Source organism: Oryctolagus cuniculus, chromosome 11, assembly GCF_964237555.1.
Source record: "Oryctolagus cuniculus chromosome 11, mOryCun1.1, whole genome shotgun sequence".
In the NCBI taxonomy this organism is placed as follows: Eukaryota; Metazoa; Chordata; class Mammalia; order Lagomorpha; family Leporidae; genus Oryctolagus; species Oryctolagus cuniculus.
Genome location: NC_091442.1, coordinates 92142443 through 92163076, shown reverse-complemented (window position 1 = coordinate 92163076; position 20634 = coordinate 92142443). Strand labels below are relative to the sequence as shown.

Here is a 20634-nt window from a genome sequence, read left to right as displayed (position 1 = left end):
CTCCAGTATTTTATTATACTACGTGGGCTGAGGGAGGGGAGGATAGAGAAGCAAAATGCAGAAGGGTAGGTGGATGCATCATTTGTATGAAAATAAATGAGAATGTGGCTGTGGGTTAACGCCCTGGCCTGAAGCGCTGGGATCCCTAATGGGCTCTGGTTCAAGACCCAGCTGCTCCACTTCCTGTCCTGCTCTCTGCAATGGCCCGGGATAGCAGGAGAAGATGGCCCAAGTCGTTGGGCCCCTGCACCCACATGGGAGACTGGGAAGAAGCTCCTGGCTCCTGGCTTCAGATTGGCGCAGCTCCGGCCTTTGTGGCCAATTAGGGGAGTGAACCATCAGATGGAAGACCTCTCTTTCTCTCTCTCTGCCTCTCCTCTCTCTGTGTAACTCTGACTTTCAAATAAATAAATAAATCTTTAAAAAAATAAATGAGAATAGACAGACACATTTCTCTAGGTACACAAGAGGATTCCTAAGAAAATGGGGATACTGCTTGTCTCTAGGAAGGGGATCCACATGGCCAAGGACAGGAGGAGATTGCACTCAATACCCTCTTGTAAAATTGGAATTCTGTATCAGGTGTGTACATTACCAATTGGAAATATGAGTAAGAGAAATGAATAAGAAACACAAAAACTGGAATCAGTACTGTTTGATTTCAGACATTAGAATTCTTGACACAGCAAACTTCTAAGTCACTGCAGTTGATGTGGGTTAAAACAGTGAGTGAGGGAGCTTGGTTTCACTCAAGAAATTATTGCTCCTTAAGGTGACACAAAAACTTCCAGCCCTTTGGATGTTTTTGGGAGAAAACACGTTTTTCGTTAGTATGTTCTTTGTGGGTCACCTTCACAAAGTGTAGACTTTGTTCTCTCTTATGTCCTAACAAGGATTCTTAAAACAATGGATTATTGTTATAGACTATAAGTTTTTTTTTTTTTAATTGGTACATTTACCAGTTAACCTTTTCTCTTAACTTCCTCCTTTTGACTTTCTATCCCAGAATAGACCAATGGGATAATGAATGATACAAACTCTGACATTTTAAGTGATGTGTAATGTTTATATTGGGTGTGGTTCAATGGAAATACATGAAAGCAAACTCTAATTTGACACAGTACAATATTGACATCAGTAACCAAATAACTTTTATTATAATGGTATTAGGGTTTGGCGAGATAATTCTTTCCTACGAAAGAAAGTTAAAGAGGAAACTCAGTGTTGGCTTTTGCAGTTTTTAATAAGAACACATTCATGGAATTTTTATACATTATTAGTCCTTTTTTCCTGAAATCTAGAGGAAAATAGAGTGTACTCTGAGCCACCTTGGCATTTCTGCTTCTGCTGTCTCATAATTTGTAGGCTTCTGCAGTGCCACCTCGCCCCGGGCTAGGCTGACCCTGTCTTTAAACCATCTCTTCTTCCTGCTCTCTCAGTTACTTCTGAGCAGGCTTCATGCAGGTGTATCGTGTATATTGCTTTAATGTGAGTACATGGCCATCAACTCGAAATTTATAGCTTTTTGAGCCTGCATTTTGTTCAATGCACAGTTCGAGGCATTATGAGGAGGAGGTGGAGAAAAACCTGAGATGTCTACTCTGTTTAGGATGTCCTTTTCTTCTGTTGACAAAATCTGTGATGCTTAAGTCCTGTGTCACCCTTGAGATTGAGTTTCACATTCTTTTTTTTTTTTTTTTTTTTAATTAGGCAGAGTTAGACAGTGAGAGAGAGAGAGAGACAGAGAGTTTCACATTCTTATCACCCACCTACACACACACACAAACACATACAGTTGCACCATGATCGTATGAGTTCAGTATGATTTTTCTGGCCTTTATGATATTGACTATTAAGGACCTTAAATTGACTATTAAGGACCTTTAAATGAGTTAATGAATGAATTTTATGTACTTGTATTTTTTTTTAATATTTATTGTATTGATTTGAAAGACAGAGTTACAGAGAGAGGCAGAGACAGATAGAGAAGTCTTCCATCCACTGGTTCACTCCCCAGTTGGCCGCAACGGCCGAAGCTGCGCCGATCCAAAGCCAGGAGCCAGGAGCCTCCTCCAGGTCTTCCATGTGGGTACAGGGGTCCAAGGAGTTGGACCCTCTTCCACTGCTATCTCAGGCCATAGCAGAGAGCTGGATCAGAAGAGGAACAGCTTGAACTAGAACTGGTGCCCATGTGGGATGCCGACACTGTAGGCCAGGGCTTTAACCCGCTGGGCCACAGCGTCGGCCCCTGTACTTGTATTTATTCTCTTCACTGCCTCCCTTCCCTTTCTCCTTAACCAAGGCCATTCCAGCTTTGATCCCACCACTTGACTGAAACAATTCTTATTGCCAAGCCAACATTGCTCCTCAGGCTCTGTGCCAGCTTCATAGACATACCACCTGTGCAGCTGTACAAAGCCCCACCCTTAGCTTAAATGCTTTGCCATCACTATCATGAAATTCTTAATTTTTCTGCAAAGGTCTAACGTTTACATTAGGTAGCATGTTATGTAGTGGGTTCCAAGCAGGCCTGATCCTACTGAGTCTCTAAAACGTGTTTGATGGAGCTTGGCACCCATACTTCTTGTCTTTCTGGACACCATAGTTTCCTTAACTCTCAGCCTCTCTATTTATGACTTTGCTCTTTCATATCTGAAAGGTAAGTACTTGCACCCTCTTACTTACTCACTTACTAAGTAATCTCATCCAATTTGGGTGACATTAATTCTTTCTCTAGTTACTGCTTATAGTAAGAATACCATGACCACATGCTACATTTGGATTTTTGTGTAGCAAGCATGATTTACAAGTTATTTCATTAATCTTATCTTTTCTATACTTTTCTTTTCTTTTTCTTTTTTGTTTTTGACAGTCAGAGTTAGAGAGAGAGACAGAGAGAAAGGTCTTCCTTTTCCGTTGGTTCACCCCCCAAGTGGCCACTACGGCCAGCGTGCTGTGGCTGGTGCGCTGCATCGATCCGAAGCCAGGAGCCAGGTGCTTCCTCCTGGTCTCCCATGCGGGTGCAGGGCCCAAGCACTTGGGCCATTCTCCACTGCCTTCCTGGGCCACAGCAGAGAGCTGGACTGAAAGAGGAGCAACCAGGACAGAATCCGGCGCCCCGACTGGGACTAGAACCCGGGGTGCTGGCACTGCAGGCAGAGGATTAACCTAGTGAGCCACAGCACTGGCCTCATTAATATTTTCAATACCTCGTTCTTGCAGATGAAGAATCCCAGGCACAGAGAGGTTGAGTAAGGAATGTGTTCTGGGCAGAGAGAAGTAAATGATAGCCTGGATTTGAGCACAGGGAATCTGATTCTACAGCTTGTTCTTTTTTTTTTTTTTTTTTTTTTTTTTAATTATTTATTTGAGAGGTAGAGTTAGAGAAGGAGAGACAGAGAGAAAGGTCTTCCTTCTGCTGGTTCACTCCTCAGGTGTCTGCAATAGCCAGAGCTGAGCTGATCTGAAACCAGAAGCCAAGAGCTTCTTCCACATGGGTGCAGGGGCCCAAGCACTTGGATCATCTTCCACTGCTTTCCCAGGCCACAACCAGAGAGCTGGATAAGAAGAGGCGCAACCAGGACATGAGCTGGTACCCATATGGGATGCTGGCACCGCAGGTGGTAGTTTAACCTATTCTGCCACAGTGCTGCCTCCTGCAGCTTGTTCTCTCAGCCATCATACTGTACAGTCAGAATCTTTCTCTCTGCTCCATCTCCCTCCTTGATGCTTGTAGGTCTAATTGGCACCTCACGCTTAGCTCAAAGAAGAAATTCCATCTCCATCTCCTCTTCCTCACTCCAAACCTCCTCCTCTTCTCTATGAAAATTTACCTGGGTGCCCAGGCCAACAGTGTGGTGCCTTTGCTGCTTCTCTTTCTCTCACTTTTTTTTTTTTTTTTTTTTTTTTTTGGACAGGCAGAGGTAGACAGTGAGAGAGAAAGACAGAAAGGTCTTCCTTCCGTTGGTTCACCCCCCAAATGGCCACTACAGCCGGCGTGCTGCGCTGATCCGGAGCCAGGAGCCAGGTGCTTCCTCCTGGTCTCCCATGCGGGTGCAGGGCCCAAGGACCAGGGCCATCCTCCACTGCACTCCCAGGCCACAGCAGAGAGCTCGACTGGAAGAGGAGCAAGTGGGACAGAATTCGGCACCCCAACCAGGACTAGAACTGTAGCTCTGGCCTTCTCTCACTCACTTCTAATATACTAACAAGTCCCCTAGGCTGTACCTCTACCATGTGCATCTTGAATATTAGCTACTTTTCCCTCTTTTTTTTTTTTTTTTTTTGACAGAGTGGACAGTGAGAGAGACAGAGAGAAATGTTTTCCTTTGCCGTTAGTTCACCCTCCAATGGCCGCCGCGGTCAGTGCACCGCGCTGATCCGATGGCAGGAGCCAGGTACTTCTCCTGGTCTCCCATGGGGTGCAGGGCCCAAGTACTTGGGCCATCCTCCACTGCACTCCCTGGCCACAGCAGAGAGCTGTCCTGGAAGAGGGGCAACCGGGACAGAATCCGGCGCCCCGACCGGGACTGGAACCCGGTGTGCCGGCGCCGCAAGGCGGAGGATTAGCCTAATGAGCCCCGGCGCTGGCCCATTAATCATTATTAGACTTATCATTAGTCTAGTTATTCCTACCTACCTGGTTCCTATTGTTGGGGCTATCCTGGGGCTACCTTCACAATGAACTTTTTAGGCAACAATTAGATTTATCTTTCATTTTATTCTTTGTCAAGGCATTCCTGTATACCATTGATTGCATTTGTTTTCCTTATTAACCTTAATAACTTTAAGTTAATGTCTGACACACATGATTTTTTTATTAATCATCAAATGTCATAAAATTACAGAGCAGAAAGTGACATTTTAAAATCAGTTTATCCAACTATTACAATAACACTGGATTGACAAAATTGGAATACAGTTGGAGGATTAAATTATTGTTTTCATCTGTTGAAAATTCCCTGATGATAATAACTGTGGTATGGATATCTAGGAGAATATCCATAGGCTCAGAAAAACACACTGAAATATTTTGGAATAATGTTGCCATGAACTATGCAGTTGACTTCCAGATAGTTCAGAAAAAAAGTTGTGTGTGTGTTTGTGTCAGTGAGCACATGTGTGTTCATATTCAGAGATGGTATTATGTGAGCACAAGAACAAATTATAGAGCAGATAGGCTAAATATTAACAAGCGGACTTGGTTAGAGAGCATGTTGGGGTTATTTGTACTGTTCTTTTAACTTTTCTGTAAGTGTGAAATTATTTCCACATAAAGAGTTTTAAAAAATCATCTAGCCCTTCCAGGGAAAACATTCGGTCTTGATGACATAGAGGTTGAGTAACATAGAGGTTGAGTCCAGTTTTCCAGATAGTTAGAGACAGAACTGAATTTCTGTTACACTTTGCTGCCTTCATCTTGTAAATAGTAATTGAACTCTGTTTAAAGACAGGGATCAGTAATCCTGCTGTGTGGTTACATAGGACATTTACCTATTAGTAATGCAGCTTTGAATATCTTTAAAACGTATTTTTGCTATTACCTGGTCAGTCCTTTAACCAGCCTCTTTATTGCCTGGATACCTTGTTATTAGATATGTTGCCCATTGTAATGAGTCATGCCTGTGTTTGCATTTTAACAAACAGTGGTTTTATTCTTCTGTTTCCTGATAGCTACTGCTTCTTGGGATACATTTCTCATGCTATGGAATTTCAAGCCACAAGCTAGAGCTTTCAGATATGTGGGTCACAAGGATGTTGTAACCAGCGTGCAGTTTTCTCCACATGGAAACTTGTTGGCATCTGCCTCACGAGACAGAACCGTTAGACTCTGGATTCCTGATAAGTAAGAAAACAACAGAACACATAAACACCTGATATGCTTGGGGTTTAGAAATGTGAAGGAAAACTCTTGCCTGGCTGCTCTTGTAGTACTTCCTGGGGGTGCCTTTCCTCCCTAATACCTTCCCAAACTGTGCTTGGTCTGGGTTCCCTATGAGCTATGCTGCCCTTTGAAAGTCAGGCTTCTTTAAGCAATTTTTCCCCCTTGTCTTTAACTCATAATTATGTCTTATCTTTGAAAACTGTTCCTAACCATGGAGTTATGCTTGATATGTCTTAAGTGTTTTTGTTTTGTTTTTAAAGATTTATTTTCTTTATTTGAAAGGCAGAGTTACAGAGAGAGAGGGAGAGATAGAGAGATCTTCTGTTCCCTGGTTCACTCCCCAAATGGCCGCAAAGGGCTAGGCCAAAGCCAGGAGCCAGGAGGAGCCAGGGGCTTCATCTGGATCTCACATATGGGTACGGGGGCCCAAGGTCTTGGGACATCTGCTGCTGCTTTTCCAGGTGCAGTAGCAGGAAGCTGGATCAGAAGTGGAACAGCCTGAACTTGAACCAGGGCCCATATGGGATGCTCCTGTTGCAGGCAGTAGCTTAGCCCATTACACTACAACACCAGCATGTCTTAAGTGTTTTGACAGTGGTGGTGGAGGTTACCAATATCTTTGTAAATCGGATGTAAGCTTTAGATTGTTTCCCTTAGAAAAATACATATTTACATGTGTTACCAGAAGTTTATGATTTATCAACCTCCTAATGCCTATTCATGGAGCCTTTAGAGACCCTTGGTTCCCTATTGAAAACCTCAGTGCCAGAACTTTTCTTTGATTCTTATCACTCGTTTTGGGACTGCAGAATGGTTTCATTAAAGTAGATTTCTGACAAAAAGATAAATCATTGTTTGTGTGGCATCATATCCGGTTATAACAAAACTTTTGTAAGACAGTTTCAAACCTTAGTGGATAGCTCATCAGTTTTAAACAATTATTGAACTGAACCATGATTAAAAAAAAAATTATAGGGGCCGGTGCTGTGGCATAGCAGGTAAAGCCGCCACCTACAGTGCCGGCATCATACATGAAAATAGACTAACCAGCACAGCTCTCACCATAGTCCCATCAACAAGGTTCAGCAGTTATCTGTATTCTGCCCATCTTGTTTTCCTCTCCTACTTTTCTTCCTAGAATATTTTTAGAAAAAAATCTCACATTCCACATGGTGTTATTTCCCCCTGGCTTTCTGGTCATTGCAGGATATTTACAGGATAGGAATTTGGGCATTTTCTTTGACTTTGCTGTAAATGTGACTGACCAAGCCTAGGCACTCCTAAATGAAAGAAAGCCCATGGGGCATTCCCCTACCAATGGACACTTTTTTCTGCTACCACCCCAGGGAAAGTCCTTGCTCATAAATCTGAATTAAATCCCAGTGGTCATTAAAAAAAGCAAAACAAAACCCTTGAAGGGAAGCATGAAGAGGGAGGAAATCACAAGGGAGAAGAGAATAGTTTTTGGGTCCAGGAGGAGAAACATGTCCCAAAATGCTTTGGGGGTTTAGGACTTTTTTTTTATGATGTTATGTTTTCTCTTCTTCTTCTTTTTTTTTTTTTTTTTTTTTTTTTGGTATCTTTATCACAGTGCAGCCTTAATCTCCTATTACTAATTCAAAGAAATCTCAATGAATAAACTGTATTAAGACAGATGAGCTAAAAACACAGAGAGTCATGAATTTGTCATAGCTAATCTAAGTATAGTGATTAAAAGTATGTAGATGCCTTTAATTTCTGTTTGTAAATCATGTTGTGGAGCCAAGGCAGTGGTGAGTCAGGGAAATGGGAAGAAAGCCAGTGTGTCAGTTGTCAGTTATCTAGCACCATACCACAATCCCCAAGCTTAGTAACTTAGTACAAAACTGTCATTTCCCACTATTTTGTGGATTGTTTGGATAGTTGGTGTTGGCTGAGATAACTTATGTAGCCTAAATAAGCTGACAGCCTGTGGACTTGATGCTGGCTGTTGGCATGGCTGCCTTGGTTCTTTATGCCCTCTCTCCAGCAGCGGGGCTTTCCTTGGCATGAAAGCTGAGTTTCAGGAGAGTAACAGCAGAAGCAGCGAGGCCTTTTAAGATTGTTAGTCCTGAAACTTGCACAGGGTCACTTCTGCCACATTGTTTTAGTCCAAATAAGTCACAACACCAACTCAGGTTGAAAAAGAAGGGGAATAAACAGATTCTACTTCCTGTGGAGAGGAATGTCTTGCCTGTACAGGGACGACAGCAATGTTGGCAGCCCTATTTGTGGGTCAGCACCACAGGGGTCACTAGAAGGCTGAGAGAGAATAGGTGAGAAAAATATGGAAGCAGATCTAGCCTGGAACTCACTCATCACAGTGGGCGGTCAAGAAAATTTGGCTGAAAGGGCAAGTAAATATGTGAGAGGCCAAGAACTTGTGCTAAGATGAGGAACTAGAAACCAGTTAAGCAGCAGCTCAGCAAACACAGGGCACTCCTATCTTGCTTTCCTATGTGCTTCCTGTTGAGACAGGATACAGTGGTCAGGCCAGCCTACAACGGAGAGGAGGGCTTTTGGGAAAAGGCATGCAGAATAGCCTGCTGGAGTATGAGGTGTGGAACTGAAGATCAGGGCAGGTTTCAAGGACACTGCCTGTCTGGTGGCTTTCTGGTCATTGCAGATGCCGGGCTTTTTCTTTGTTGTCTCCAGGCCTGCTACCAAAATTCAGGCCAAACCATACTCCTCATTTCTCATTGAAATCTCATGGATTGATTCTAGATTACTGCCTCCTAATTTTTATTTATATAAATATATAATTTTCCTGATGTAGTATATATATCAGGTAATGGAAATTAATGATAAAGTTACCTTTGACTTCTACTGGAAGTTACAGTAAGCTTGGATCTGAACCTTTTTTTTTTTTTTTTTAAGATTTATACACTTTTATTTGAGAGGCAGATTACAGAGAGAGAAGGAGAGACAGAGAGAGAGGTTTTCCATCTGCTGGTTCATTCTCCAAAGGGCTGCAGTGGCCAGACCTGGGCCAATCTGAGGCCAGGAGCCAGGAGCTTCTTCTGGGTCTCCCACATGGGTGCAAGGACCCAAGCACTTGGGCCATCTTCCACTGTTTTCCCAGGCCAAAAGCAGGGAGCTAGATCAGATGAGGAGCAGCCAGGACATAAACTGGTGCCCATATGGGATGTGCCCGCACTACATGCAGAGGCTTAACCTACTGCACCACAGCAGTAGACCCCAGATCTAAGAACTTTTATTGATTCTTCCCAGTAGGATTCAGCAAAATATATGGAGCTCTTTTATATACCTGACATTGTAGTAGATGTTAGTCTTAGAGAAATGAATAAATCATCATTCTCATCCTCAAGAAACTTACTATTTAATGGCAGAGAAAGTGGTCTGTTTTTTAAAAAAGTCACTGTATGATTAGTAAGTAAAATAGTTATAGCGATCAGCAGCGATTAAGCCTGTGTAGCTTGGTCACAGGGTTCTGGGGGATGGGCAGACAGCCTAGCCTGAGGAAGCTTAGTGAAAAGGCACAGGTGTGTCTGTGGAGCTGTTTGACTGTTGTGAGTACAAAGTTCAGCGCAGTAGCAGGGTGTCTGACCCAAGAGTAGAAGCGCTGTGCTTTGCTTTGGAAGGAGCCAGTGACAGGTTTACACTGGGCTTTATCTGTTTGGTGATACACTTCTAGCAAGGAAATAAGCACAGAATGTAGGTGACTGGAGGGGATAAAAGATTACAATAGAAAGACCAGTTAAGAGGCTTTCTCAATAATCTAGGTGAAGGATATTGAGGATATATCCACCTTATGGCAGGCAGAGCTGGACTATAAAGAAGAGGGAGATTCAAAGGATACTTAGGAAGTGCAGGCAATGTGGTCTGCTGACTACTAACTGTGGGAGGAGAGGAGTTGGTCTAGGGGTGGATTGTAGCTTCCAGGTCTCTGGCCTGGAGCTAGGTGGACATTGTTCTGACCAACAAAGGTAGCAAATATTGGATGAGGTATGGGTATGTGGGAGGTAAGTGTGAACACTTGAACATCTGAATCAAATGTGTTGTGTCTGACTAAATTCTGTTGTCTGATCTTTTTCAAGAAACTATGCAATTTTCCCCATAAGGTATCACTCTTATAAATATGACTTTATAAGCAGAAAAAGTGCTAAGTCCTAGATACAGTGTGATGTGAAAGTGCTTGGAACTCCTGGAAACACTGACACAATATAGTATTTCCAGATATCACTCAGGAACTGCAGCCCTGTATAGCCTGCTCCAGCCATGTTTTCTGTTTCTTCTCTTTTGATGTCTCATATTTTTTTTTTCTTTTTTTCTCTTTATTGCACCTGTGCCCAGGATAAAAATATATCTGACTTTTCAGGTGTTAGGACTGAAGTATGTGATTACCATTTATCCTTGGCTTTGCTTGGGAATGTAAGATTAGGCCTACAGGATGTGCACACGGCCTCCAGTGCACACCAGGGCTCTCTGCCCTGGGTGGAAAAGGAAAGTCCGCTGCTGGGGGGACATCCTGTGTACAGGCAGATGACATAGCGGACGTCTCCTCTTCCCAACCAGATTGCTCCCGTGTGACTCTGAAAACAGTACTTCGGAGCTACTGATTAAATCATTCTTACTTTATTCTAAGTTATAACTTCTTCATAGATTGCCATTTCTAGAACAAAAATAAGAACTTAAAATGCCTAGTAAAGGTTTGTTAAAAAATATTTTCCTGATTTCTAGTTTAAAAAAAAAACAAAACAGCAGATGCCTTTCAGGAGTGCAGACAGCTAGGCTCTTTGTGGTTAGTTCTCAGTTTTTGAAATGGGATTGATGACGAAGGAAGTGCAGCTTGGCCTTTTCAGACCTTTGTTAGGTTTCACAGAGTTGAACTTGTGGGTGGGAGGGTGGGTACAGTGGGAAGAATCACTATATTCCTAAAGTTGTACTTACGAGATGCATGAAGTGTGTATTCCTCAAATAAAAGGTTTCTTTGGAAAAAGAAAAAGAATTGAACTATTCAGTATGTTCAGGGTCTGCACACTGATTAAGTATTAAATATAATTAAGCAAGTTACAAATATTAAACTGTTCATTTCTAGGAGAGGGAAATCATCGGAATTTAAAGCTCACACAGCTCCAGTCAGAAGTGTGGATTTTTCAACTGATGGCCAGTTACTAGCAACAGCTTCTGAAGACAAATCCATCAAAGTATGGAACATGTATCGCCAGCGCTTCTTATATTCCTTGTACCGACACACACACTGGGTACGCTGTGCCAAGTAAGTGCAAAAAGATTTCTATATTTCTTTTTCTGCTGTAGGTCACATTTGCCTCCCACCTCCAGAAAAGGAGCTTGAGAATGTATTCAGTTACTCAGCTGATATTTCTTGTGTGTCTAGTGTGTGCTGGCAACAATAGTAAACAAAGCATTCAAAACCCTCTGCTCTTATAGTGCTTACGTTCTAGAGAGACAATAAAAATACAGGAATATTGGAGCTAGCATTTGTCACAGTGGTTAATATGCTACTTAGGACACCTTCATCCCATATCAGAGTTTCTGGTTCAAGTCCTGGCTCTGTTTCCAATTCCAGCTTCCCAATAACACACTTCCTGGGAAGTAGCAGAGGATGCTCAAGTACTTATGTTCTCCTGCCTGTGTAGGAGACCTGGATTGAGTTCCAGGCTCTTGGCTTCAGCCTGGTTCAGCCCTGGCTGTTGCATGTATTTAGGGAGTGAACCAGTAGGTGAAAGATTTCCCCCTCTCTCTGCTTTTCAGATAAATTAAAATCAGAATATATAAATTTTTTTAAAAGGAAAATCAACATAGTGGGCTAGATGATAGGAAGTGTTATGGAGGAGAGCAGTGCTGGGGTAAGGAGGGGTCTGGAGTTTTAAATAGGGCCTTCAAGCACTGCCTCACAGGGAGAGTGGCCTTTGAACAGAGACCTAAAAGAGAGGCTTGAACAAGTTCCTGAAAGGAGGTGGGGACCTGGAGGTTCTCTGAGGTAAAGCCAGGGGCAGATGTGGGGGCAGAGGAGGAGAGATCCAGAGGGAGACTGAGACAGGTCAGGGACAGCTCTGACTTGGTGCCTGCATGACATGAGATGCCCTCGACTTCCTGGGATGACTGTGCCTGCTGTGTGGAGAACAGACTGTTGAAAGGCCAGAAGCGGGGAGAAGGTGGTAGAAGGCTGTTGCAGTATAAGCTCTGGCCCAGGCCAAGGTCGGGGCAGTGGAGATGGCAGGAAGTGATTGGGTTCCTGACAGAGTTTGAAGTTACAGCCCACAGTGCTTGTTGTCATGCCAGACGTGACAGAGGGAGAGAAGTGTAGGAGGACTGCAGTCTTGGGCCGCATTCCTGCAGGTGTTTGTGTTGCCTGTCAGCTAACAGTGTGCATTTTCCATTTCCCCATCAGAATCACCTGGGAGGGAAGGGCTCTGTCATTTCCCCCATTTTGCAGATGAGGAAAGTGAGTTTGAGAATTCAGGTTAGGGCTCATTTCAGAGAAAGTGACAAAGCCCCTATAAGTTATTTTCCTCTCTTCAAGGCAGTTAATTGGCTGATGGGCTTGATAACCTTGGAGTTGGGATTCCAATACTGTCAGGGCTCTGTGGCTCATCTCTGGCCTTCTCTGCATGCTGGCTTCATTCTCTCAAACCTGCTGGTGCTGAGGTCACCACAAGCTCTTGGCTTCAATTGTCACAGCTTTGTGACTAGAGAAGAAAAGTGTCTCTTCCCCTGCTCTGGTTAGAAAAGTAGCAAGGGAGGGGCCTGCATTGTGGCGCAGTGGGTTAAGCTGCCGCCTACAGCGTCGGCATCCCATATGGGTGCCAGTTCAAGTCCTTGCTGTTCCACTTCCGATCCATCTCCCTGCTAATGTGTCTGGACCCCTCCCACCCACGTGCGAGACCTGGAAGAAGCTCCTGGCTTTACCCTGGCCCAGCCCTGGTCATTGCAGCCATTTGGGGAGCAAGCTAGAAGATGGATGATTTCTCTCTCTCTCTCTTCCCTCTTTCTGTAACTCAGACTTTCAAATAAATGTCAGTCTTAAAAGAAAAAAAAAAAAAAAAAGGAGAGTACCAAAGGGTGACTGTAGTCCAGCTTGTGTCCTTGACCTGGCAGTGAGATCCTGTGGTTGCCGCAGTTAGATCAGGTGCCTGGCTGAAACCATCTGTCCTGGCCAGGCAAGGGGGTATTACCAATTTCTAACTAGCTGTTGGGGTAGAGAACAGTTTTCCTTACAGCTCACACCCTTCAGTCTTTTTATGGTCTTTTTCTTGTCATCTTTTTTTTTTTTTTTTTTTTTATGGTCTCAAGGGAAGATTATTGCTTGGGAGGTGTTGATTATAATCTCTGGTAAAAAGCCTAAGGAAAATAAGAAAAAAAGGTAGAAGATCATACTTGCAGTCAATGTTCTTTTCTTCTTCTGAATATCTATTAGCCACGTTTGGACACTGGCTGTCATAGTGTGATTTCCATATATGCCATATAACTGTGTGGTTAGAAACATGAACCTGGGCCCAAATATATAGATTGAAATCCCAGCCCTACCACTTCTTAGCCATGTGACCTTTGGGGAAGTTACCAGTATTTCAGTGCCTCAGGTTTGTTTGTTTGTTTGTTTGTTTTTTAACCTGTAACGTTGTTAGGATGCTGATAACAGTTACCTGCCACATAGGTTGTTATGGTACTTAAATGAATAGATATATAGATAACTCTTATAGTAGTGCCTCCCACATAGTAATCGCTGTAAATATCTTAATTGACATCTTCATTGCCACATTTTTAAGCATTAAATAATAATTTTTTCCTTCCTAAGGGATGACATATGTGATGGCCTGAAGAAGCTGGTCAAAATCATTTATATTTGTTGAGAAAATCATGGTGTAAAGAAGAGTTGGGTAGGAGTAGGTGTCCAGTGCAGTGGTGAGGACACTGAGTCACTTGTATTCTACATTAGAGTACCTGGGTTCCATTAGAGTTCTGTTACCAATTCCAGCTTCTTGCACTGCACACCCTGGGAGGAAGCAGAGGATGGCCCAAGTAGTTGTGTCCCTGCCACAACTAGATTGGGTTTCCAGATCCTGGGCATTTGGGGAATGGGTCAGTGGATGGGAGGTCTCCCCACCACATACCCCAGTCTATCTCTGAAATGAAAATAAATAAAAAATGTTTTGAAAGTAAAGAACAGGAGGCAGAAAACAGAGGTGCAGGCATATGGGTCAGGTACTAGGAAGAGTTATAAGCTCATATAATGAGCCTGTTCTAGGTGTCCTTGGCAAAAGAAATCTCTCTTTCATCAGTGAGCTCAGCACTAAGCAAAACCATTGAGTATTGATTTAACTATACAAAAAAGAATGCTTCATTTGCCCTCTATTTATCCAGTATGTCCTATGTGCTGTTCCCTTCCAAAAAGAAGGAAGGTGGATGTTTATAGCTCTCCTACCTATGTATACACCAATCATTGGAAGCGTTGGAGGTGGGGGCAGAATTCTATCTAGATCTGTTTAGTCTTGGTTACTGCAAATTCAGCATGATGTTTGGATTGAGTTTCCTACAGCACTGATACTAATGGAGTGATAGTGACTGACATAGTTTTCATTTTCTACTGGTAAAAAGGCATCCTACAAGTTGTTTGTGTAAAAGAAAATTTTTCTTGAAAGTAAATTCTAGGAGGTTCTTTATTCATCGGTTTTGTATTGAGTCATCTATACATACTTATAAGAAAAAAATAACCCCAATTTGAGAATAACTTATGAAAAATTACCAATAATCTGGAATTTTGTTATTCAGAATATTCTTGTAATAAGCATAGCCCCTTTGACGTACCACCTATTTGGGTTGGGTATGTACAGGCAAAAAACAGATTTGGCCTTGAGGAACTTGTCGTTCAATGGAAAAGAAACTAAAACTGAATAATTTTAAAACATGTGCCCTGTGAGGATAGGTGATAGAGAAGTATACACGTGAGCCTTTGAACTAGATTTGTATGAGGAGAAGAAAGGCATTTCCGGGCCCAGAACTGAGAGTAAAGAGGAAGAGGAGGCAGCAGCCTGTATGTGAGAGGGGGAAAAAGGTAAAGAATCCTAAGGAGGGGATTGGCAGGAGTATACTGTGGCCTGGGGGAAGGTGGTGTGCTCTGGGGACACTAATTATCCAGCTGTGGTCAGAACACTGACTGTGCCAGACCTGTAGGACAAGGTAGTCCAGTGTTCATATACCTACCTGCAGCACATCGCTGCTCATGGGCAGGTCAGCTCCCTACTCTCAGCCTCTGTGGAAAATAAGGGTAGCAAGGTTTCTCTCTGAGGGTGAGAGATCCAGATGGACAGCGTCTAGGACTCAGTGATGACGTCACAGAGCAGCCGCTGAAAATGTGGTTCTCTCTTGTCAATTCCAGAGAAAGTGGTGACAGAACTCTGCACTTCTGTCTGCCTTGCACACATTCTTCATTTCTTGGTAGTGGTAACTGAATTTCTCCTGAAGAACCCAGCCATCTACCATGGCTCCTCTGTGTGGTAAGTGCTGGAGTGGCCCCAGCAGTGTGCATTCAGCTTGGGCTTGCCATGGGAACACAGCATCTTCGTTCTAGAGGAGTCTTTTTTTTTTTTTTTTTTTTAAATTTATTTGAAAAGCAGAGTTAGAGAGCTCTTCCATCCACTGGTTCACTCCCCAAATGGCAACAACGACCAGGCTGGGACAGGCAGAAGCCAGCAGCCAGGAGCGTCTTGCAGATTTCCCAGGGGGCCTAAGCACTTGGGTCATGTCCCATGCTTTTCCCAACCCGTGCTCATAATGGATGCCGACCTCAGAGGCTGCAGCTTAACCTGCTGTACCGCAAGGCTGGCCCAGAAGTGTGAATCTTTTTGGAGTAGTCTTCCTTCTAGATTGCTACCTTTATACTTGATTTAAGCCAGTGGCTGCTAAGGGGCACCATGAGCAACATAACATTGTTTCAGAGGATAGCAGAGCTGCCAGATGAAGACAAAACAGATCGCCTCAAATCACATGGTTTGGTTTCTGGACACAACCATACCTGAAGGTATTACAGTGTGTGTGTGTGTGAGAGAGAGAGACAGAGAGAGACAGAGAGAGAGAGAGAGAGAGAGAGAGAGAGAGACAGAGACAGAGATGTTTAGTTTTCCTTTTTTTTTTTTTTTTTTTCCTTCCTTACCCCAAAAAATGCTTCTGTAGGAAGTCATACTGGGGTAGTATGGAATCCTGGAAAACTGGAATCTTTGTATTCAACTAAGACACCTGTTTTAGTTCCAGCCTCATCCCTGTGGCTTTAGTTTTTAGCAGCCTTGGCTTTTGTGGAGATTTTTGTTGTAACTTCCTGCCTGTTCATTTTGCTACAGGTTCACTTCATCCTCTACCCTCCCCCTGCTTCTGTACAAAGCAAATCTGGCCATGCTACTTCCCAGCTTACAACCCCTCTGGGGCTCCCTGCCCTGGCATGTGGGCCCTGCCTTCTATTATATCCTGTCTGTCTTTGTTTCCTTTCACTATTCACCTTATTGAAGCTATTCAGGGTTCCTCAAGTGTGCACTGAGCTACTCTGCCTTTCCGCACTCCGCTTCCTATGTTTGGGATGCCCTATACGCTCACCCTTGCTTCACGGTTCTGCCCTGCATCTCTGCCGCCAAGAAGGGCTGCTGACTCTCCTGAGCTGAGCCCATTATGATTCTTTCTGCTACCACATTGTACTCTTTTTGAAGTCTGTCAGTTTCAGCCCCTCTTCCTTATTAAACTTTAAATTAAAGCATTTCATTCAAGCCATGTTCTCTTGCCAGGCACTGCTCTAAATTCTGTAGATACAGCAGGAAGTAAAGCAGAAAATTTCTACTCTCACGGAGTCTGCTCTACCGAAGGGAGACAGACAAAGCAGGATAAGAGAGAGAGTGCTGGGATTGGGTAGTGCCCTTCTGTGTTCACAGGTTGGGGAGGCATATCTTTCAAGGTGATACTTGATTCAAGACCTGACTGAAAAGAGGGAGGTAGGGATTGGGAGAGAGTGTTCAAGGTGCACTCGTAGTGTCAAAAGCACAGTGGAATGTTAGCTCAGGGACGGGGAAGGCTCAGAGAAGTTGTACCATGTGGCTGAATCAAACAATGAAAGGGTGATGAGCAGACTTAGACTGGCCTCTCAGTTGCAGGTAACTGGAGAAGCTGTGGGTTCCTTCGGGGAAGATTTGGAGTCTTTTATAGCAAATCCAGGGTATTACACAAACATCATGGCAGTGGTCATGAGGGTTCACTATAACTATATTCTTTGTCCCTTTTGATTGATTCTTGCTCAGCATGCCTGCTCATAATGGAACACTGTTATCCTGCTGATGTTTTGTAGTTCTGAGGGATTTTTTTTAACCAGTTGTTTTCCTACTGTTTGGAGTGAGTGATTCATGTGAAACTCCGCAGAGACCTTCATGGGGGAGAGTTCTTGGATAAATAATTTGATGGAATTTAACGATAAGGATTTTGGTTTCTTCTTGGCAACTTGCCACGTCTGTGCTCTATGGCATGCTGACAGACTCTGTCTTATGTGCTTATTATACTCTTTCTTCCGACTCATTTCGTTGCAGTTGGAACAGGAGAGTTGAGACCAGCATTTAGAGGGCCCAACAGACCACTGAGGCCCACCTGTCAGAGTGTGCATCTTCCTGTGAGAAGTTAGACTTCATGACTTTGTTCCAAAGATCTGTAGGACTGGAAGTCCTGTTTTCCCTCTGTACCCATGCATAAAACATTTAGGAGCATCTAGAACATAAATCAGATGCCAGGTTACTTGTTTATAATGAAAATGCTAACTGCCAAAGAGCCTGGGACATCTGTGTGCCTTAGTCAGGGCCTTCCTTTGCCAGTAACATCAGAAAATAGTCAGCAAGGGAAGTTTGTTCAAAAACTCTTGTTGGGTACTTTTCTCAGGATGGGATAGTGACACATGGCCATCTCCTCCACATATCCATATCTGCCAAGGAAGCTGCGCAATCAGTTCTACTGATAAGGAGCCTTCTCTGGGTCATGTTGAAAGCAGGCTGAGTGGCTCTTGCTCTCTGCCTCATTGTACTCTTTTTGATGGGGTATCTTTCAGGTGATACAGTCAGGTTGCTTAGTTTCAGCAGAGAGGAGTTAAGAGCATGGACTCATTAGCATGTAACCCTGGACACATGACTTACCCTCTTAGTCTGTCCCCCTGTAAAATGGGTGCAATGGGAGTACTTTCCTCAGAGTAATATTGTGAAAATTAAATACATTAATGAATGTAAAATATCAATGTCAACTCTTTTTTTTAAGATTTATTTATTTATTTGAAAGGCAGAGTTACAAAGAGGCAGAGAGAGAGAGAGAGAGAGAGAGGTCTTCCATCCACTGGTTCACTCCCCAAATGACCACAGTGGCCAAAGCTGGGCTGATCTGAAGCCAGGAGCTTCTTCTGGGCATCCCATGGGACTGCAGGGCCCAAGCACTTGGGCTATCTTCTGCTGCTTTCCGAGGCATATCAGCAGGGAGCTGGATTGGAAGTAGAGCAGCCGGAATTGGAAGTGGAACAACCAGGACTGGAACCCATGCCCATATGGGATGCTGGCACTGTAGGCAGCAGCTTTATCCACTACACCACAGTGCCTCCTATCACCTGCCATTTTTAAAGATTTATTTATTTGAAAGAGAGAGAGAAAGAGGCAGAGAGAGAGCGAGGGATGGAGACAAAGTTCTTCCATCCACTTGTTCATTTCCCAGACAGCTGCAATGGCCTGGGCTGGGCTGGGCCAGGCCAAAGCCAGGAGCCTGAGACTCACATCCAAGTACTTGAGCCCATCTATCTGCTGCTTTTCCAGATGTAACATCAGGGAGCTGGATTGGAATTGGAGCAGTGAAACTCAGATGGACACCCTTATGGAATGCTGGTGTCGCCAGCAGAAGTTTAACCTGCTGTTCTACTACACTGGCCCTAATGTCAATTCTTTACCACTCTCACATTCCAGTTCTGCCTCCTCAGGAGGTCACCTTTAGGTGATGTTTAAAAGTCATTTCACACATTTGCACATAATTTTGGAGGTTTTGACTTCAGGTAGCTGTTATCATCTATTCAATGTATTTTATGTATTTGACTGCCAGAGAGCAAATTTTACATCTTAAGTGGTTAAGTCTGAAAATCTGCTTTTTAATTGGCATACTTAGAACTTAGAATATTTAAATTCGTGTAACTAATCTTATGATTAGATTTAAGTCTACCATCTTACTGTTTTCTGTTTTTTTTTTTTTTTTTTTAAAGATTTATTATTTATTTTACTTGAAAGTCAGAGTTACACAGAGAGAGAAGAGGCAGAGAGAGAGAAAGTCTTCCATCCATTGGTTCACTTCCTAATTGGCCACAATGGCCGTAGCTGTGCCGATCTGAAGCCAGAATCCTGGAGCTTCTTCCAGGTCTCCCACACGGGTGCAGGGGCTTAGGGGCTTGGACCATCTTCTACTGCATTCCCAGGCCATAGCAGACAGCTGGATTGGAAGTGGAGCAGCTGGGTCTCAAACCGGCACCCATATGGGATGCCAGCACTGCAGGCGGCGGCTTTACCTGCTATGCCACAGCGCCGACCCCTTCTATTTGTCTTGTATGCTGTTTACTTACCCTCCTTTCTTTTGGATTGAATATTTCTTCCCACCCCTATATTAATGACTTTTTAGCCTTATATTGTCTTTATTTTTTCTGTTCAGTTGTAACTGCTAGAGGCTATAATATGCTTCCTTAACACAGTCTATTCGTGAATTAGTTTTATGATATTTTATATAAATTAGAACTTATAAAAATATATCTCTACTTACCTACTTCTTCATAATTTTACTCCCACACATAAGTTCACAATACACTAAGCAGCTAATTTTCTTTTAAAATAAAAAACAGGGCTGCTGCCTGCAGTGCTGGCATCCCCATGTGGGTGCTGCATCGAGTCCTGGCTGCCCCACTTCTGACCTAGCTCTCTGCTACGGCCTGGGAAAGCAGTAGAGGATGGCCCAAGTCCTTGGGCCTTTGCACCCACATGGGAGACTTGGAAGAAGCTCCTGGCTCCTGGCTTCAGATTGGCACAGGTCCAGCCATTGTGGCCATCTGGGGAGTGAACCAACAGATGGAAGACCTCTCTTTGCCTCTGCCTCTCTGTAAACTCCACCTTTTAAATAAATAAATATTTTTAAAAATAAAAAATAAAAAATTTATTTTTAACTATGTGTTTACCTGTTCTAACACTGTTTGTTTATTGGTGTAGACCCATGTTTCCACTGAGTATCATTTCTTCAGCTTTAAACACTTCACTTACCATTTCCTGTAATGCAGTCTCCTGGTGATGACGTCTGTCAGCTTTCTGTTTAGCCCTCACATGGATGTTTTTGCTGAGATGTATAATTTTAGGTTGGAAGATGTCATGTGCTAAATGGGTATTTGGCATGGTGGCTAAGATGCTTGTTGGCTTGCCCACACTGGAATGCCTAGGTTTGAGCGCTGGTTCCTCCACATCCTGTCTAGCTTCTTGCTTATTATGCACAACCTGGTGGTAGCAGCAGGTGATGGCTGAAGTACTTGGATCCCTGCCACCTATATAGGACACCTAGATTGAGTTCCTGGCCTTTGCTATTACAGGGATTTGGGGAATGAACTGGCAAATAAAATAGAAATCTTGATCACACCCTTTCTCTGCCTTAAACATAAAAAAATGAAAACAAGTAAATAAAAATGAAAGATGTCTTTTGCTATAGTCTGTGTATTAGTGGTTTTTTTT

At 43.4% G+C, this 20634-nt stretch overlaps 1 protein-coding gene across 8 annotated transcripts in view; it reads left to right on the top strand.

Annotated features, from left to right (window-relative positions):
- Positions 1–20634, top strand: part of POC1B (POC1 centriolar protein B) — a 117770-nt gene that overhangs the window by 17584 nt on the left and 79552 nt on the right. For 5 of the 8 annotated variants that reach the window (XM_017342011.3, XM_008256874.3, XM_002711380.5 and 2 more), the window contains 2 exons: positions 5674–5845; positions 10962–11141. In XM_017342011.3, coding sequence (XP_017197500.1) covers positions 5674–5845; positions 10962–11141 — 352 coding nt within the window. The remainder of the gene's footprint in view (positions 1–5673; positions 5846–10961; positions 11142–20634) is intronic. The other 3 variants (XM_070052685.1, XM_070052686.1, XM_070052687.1) reach the window with 1 other exon arrangement.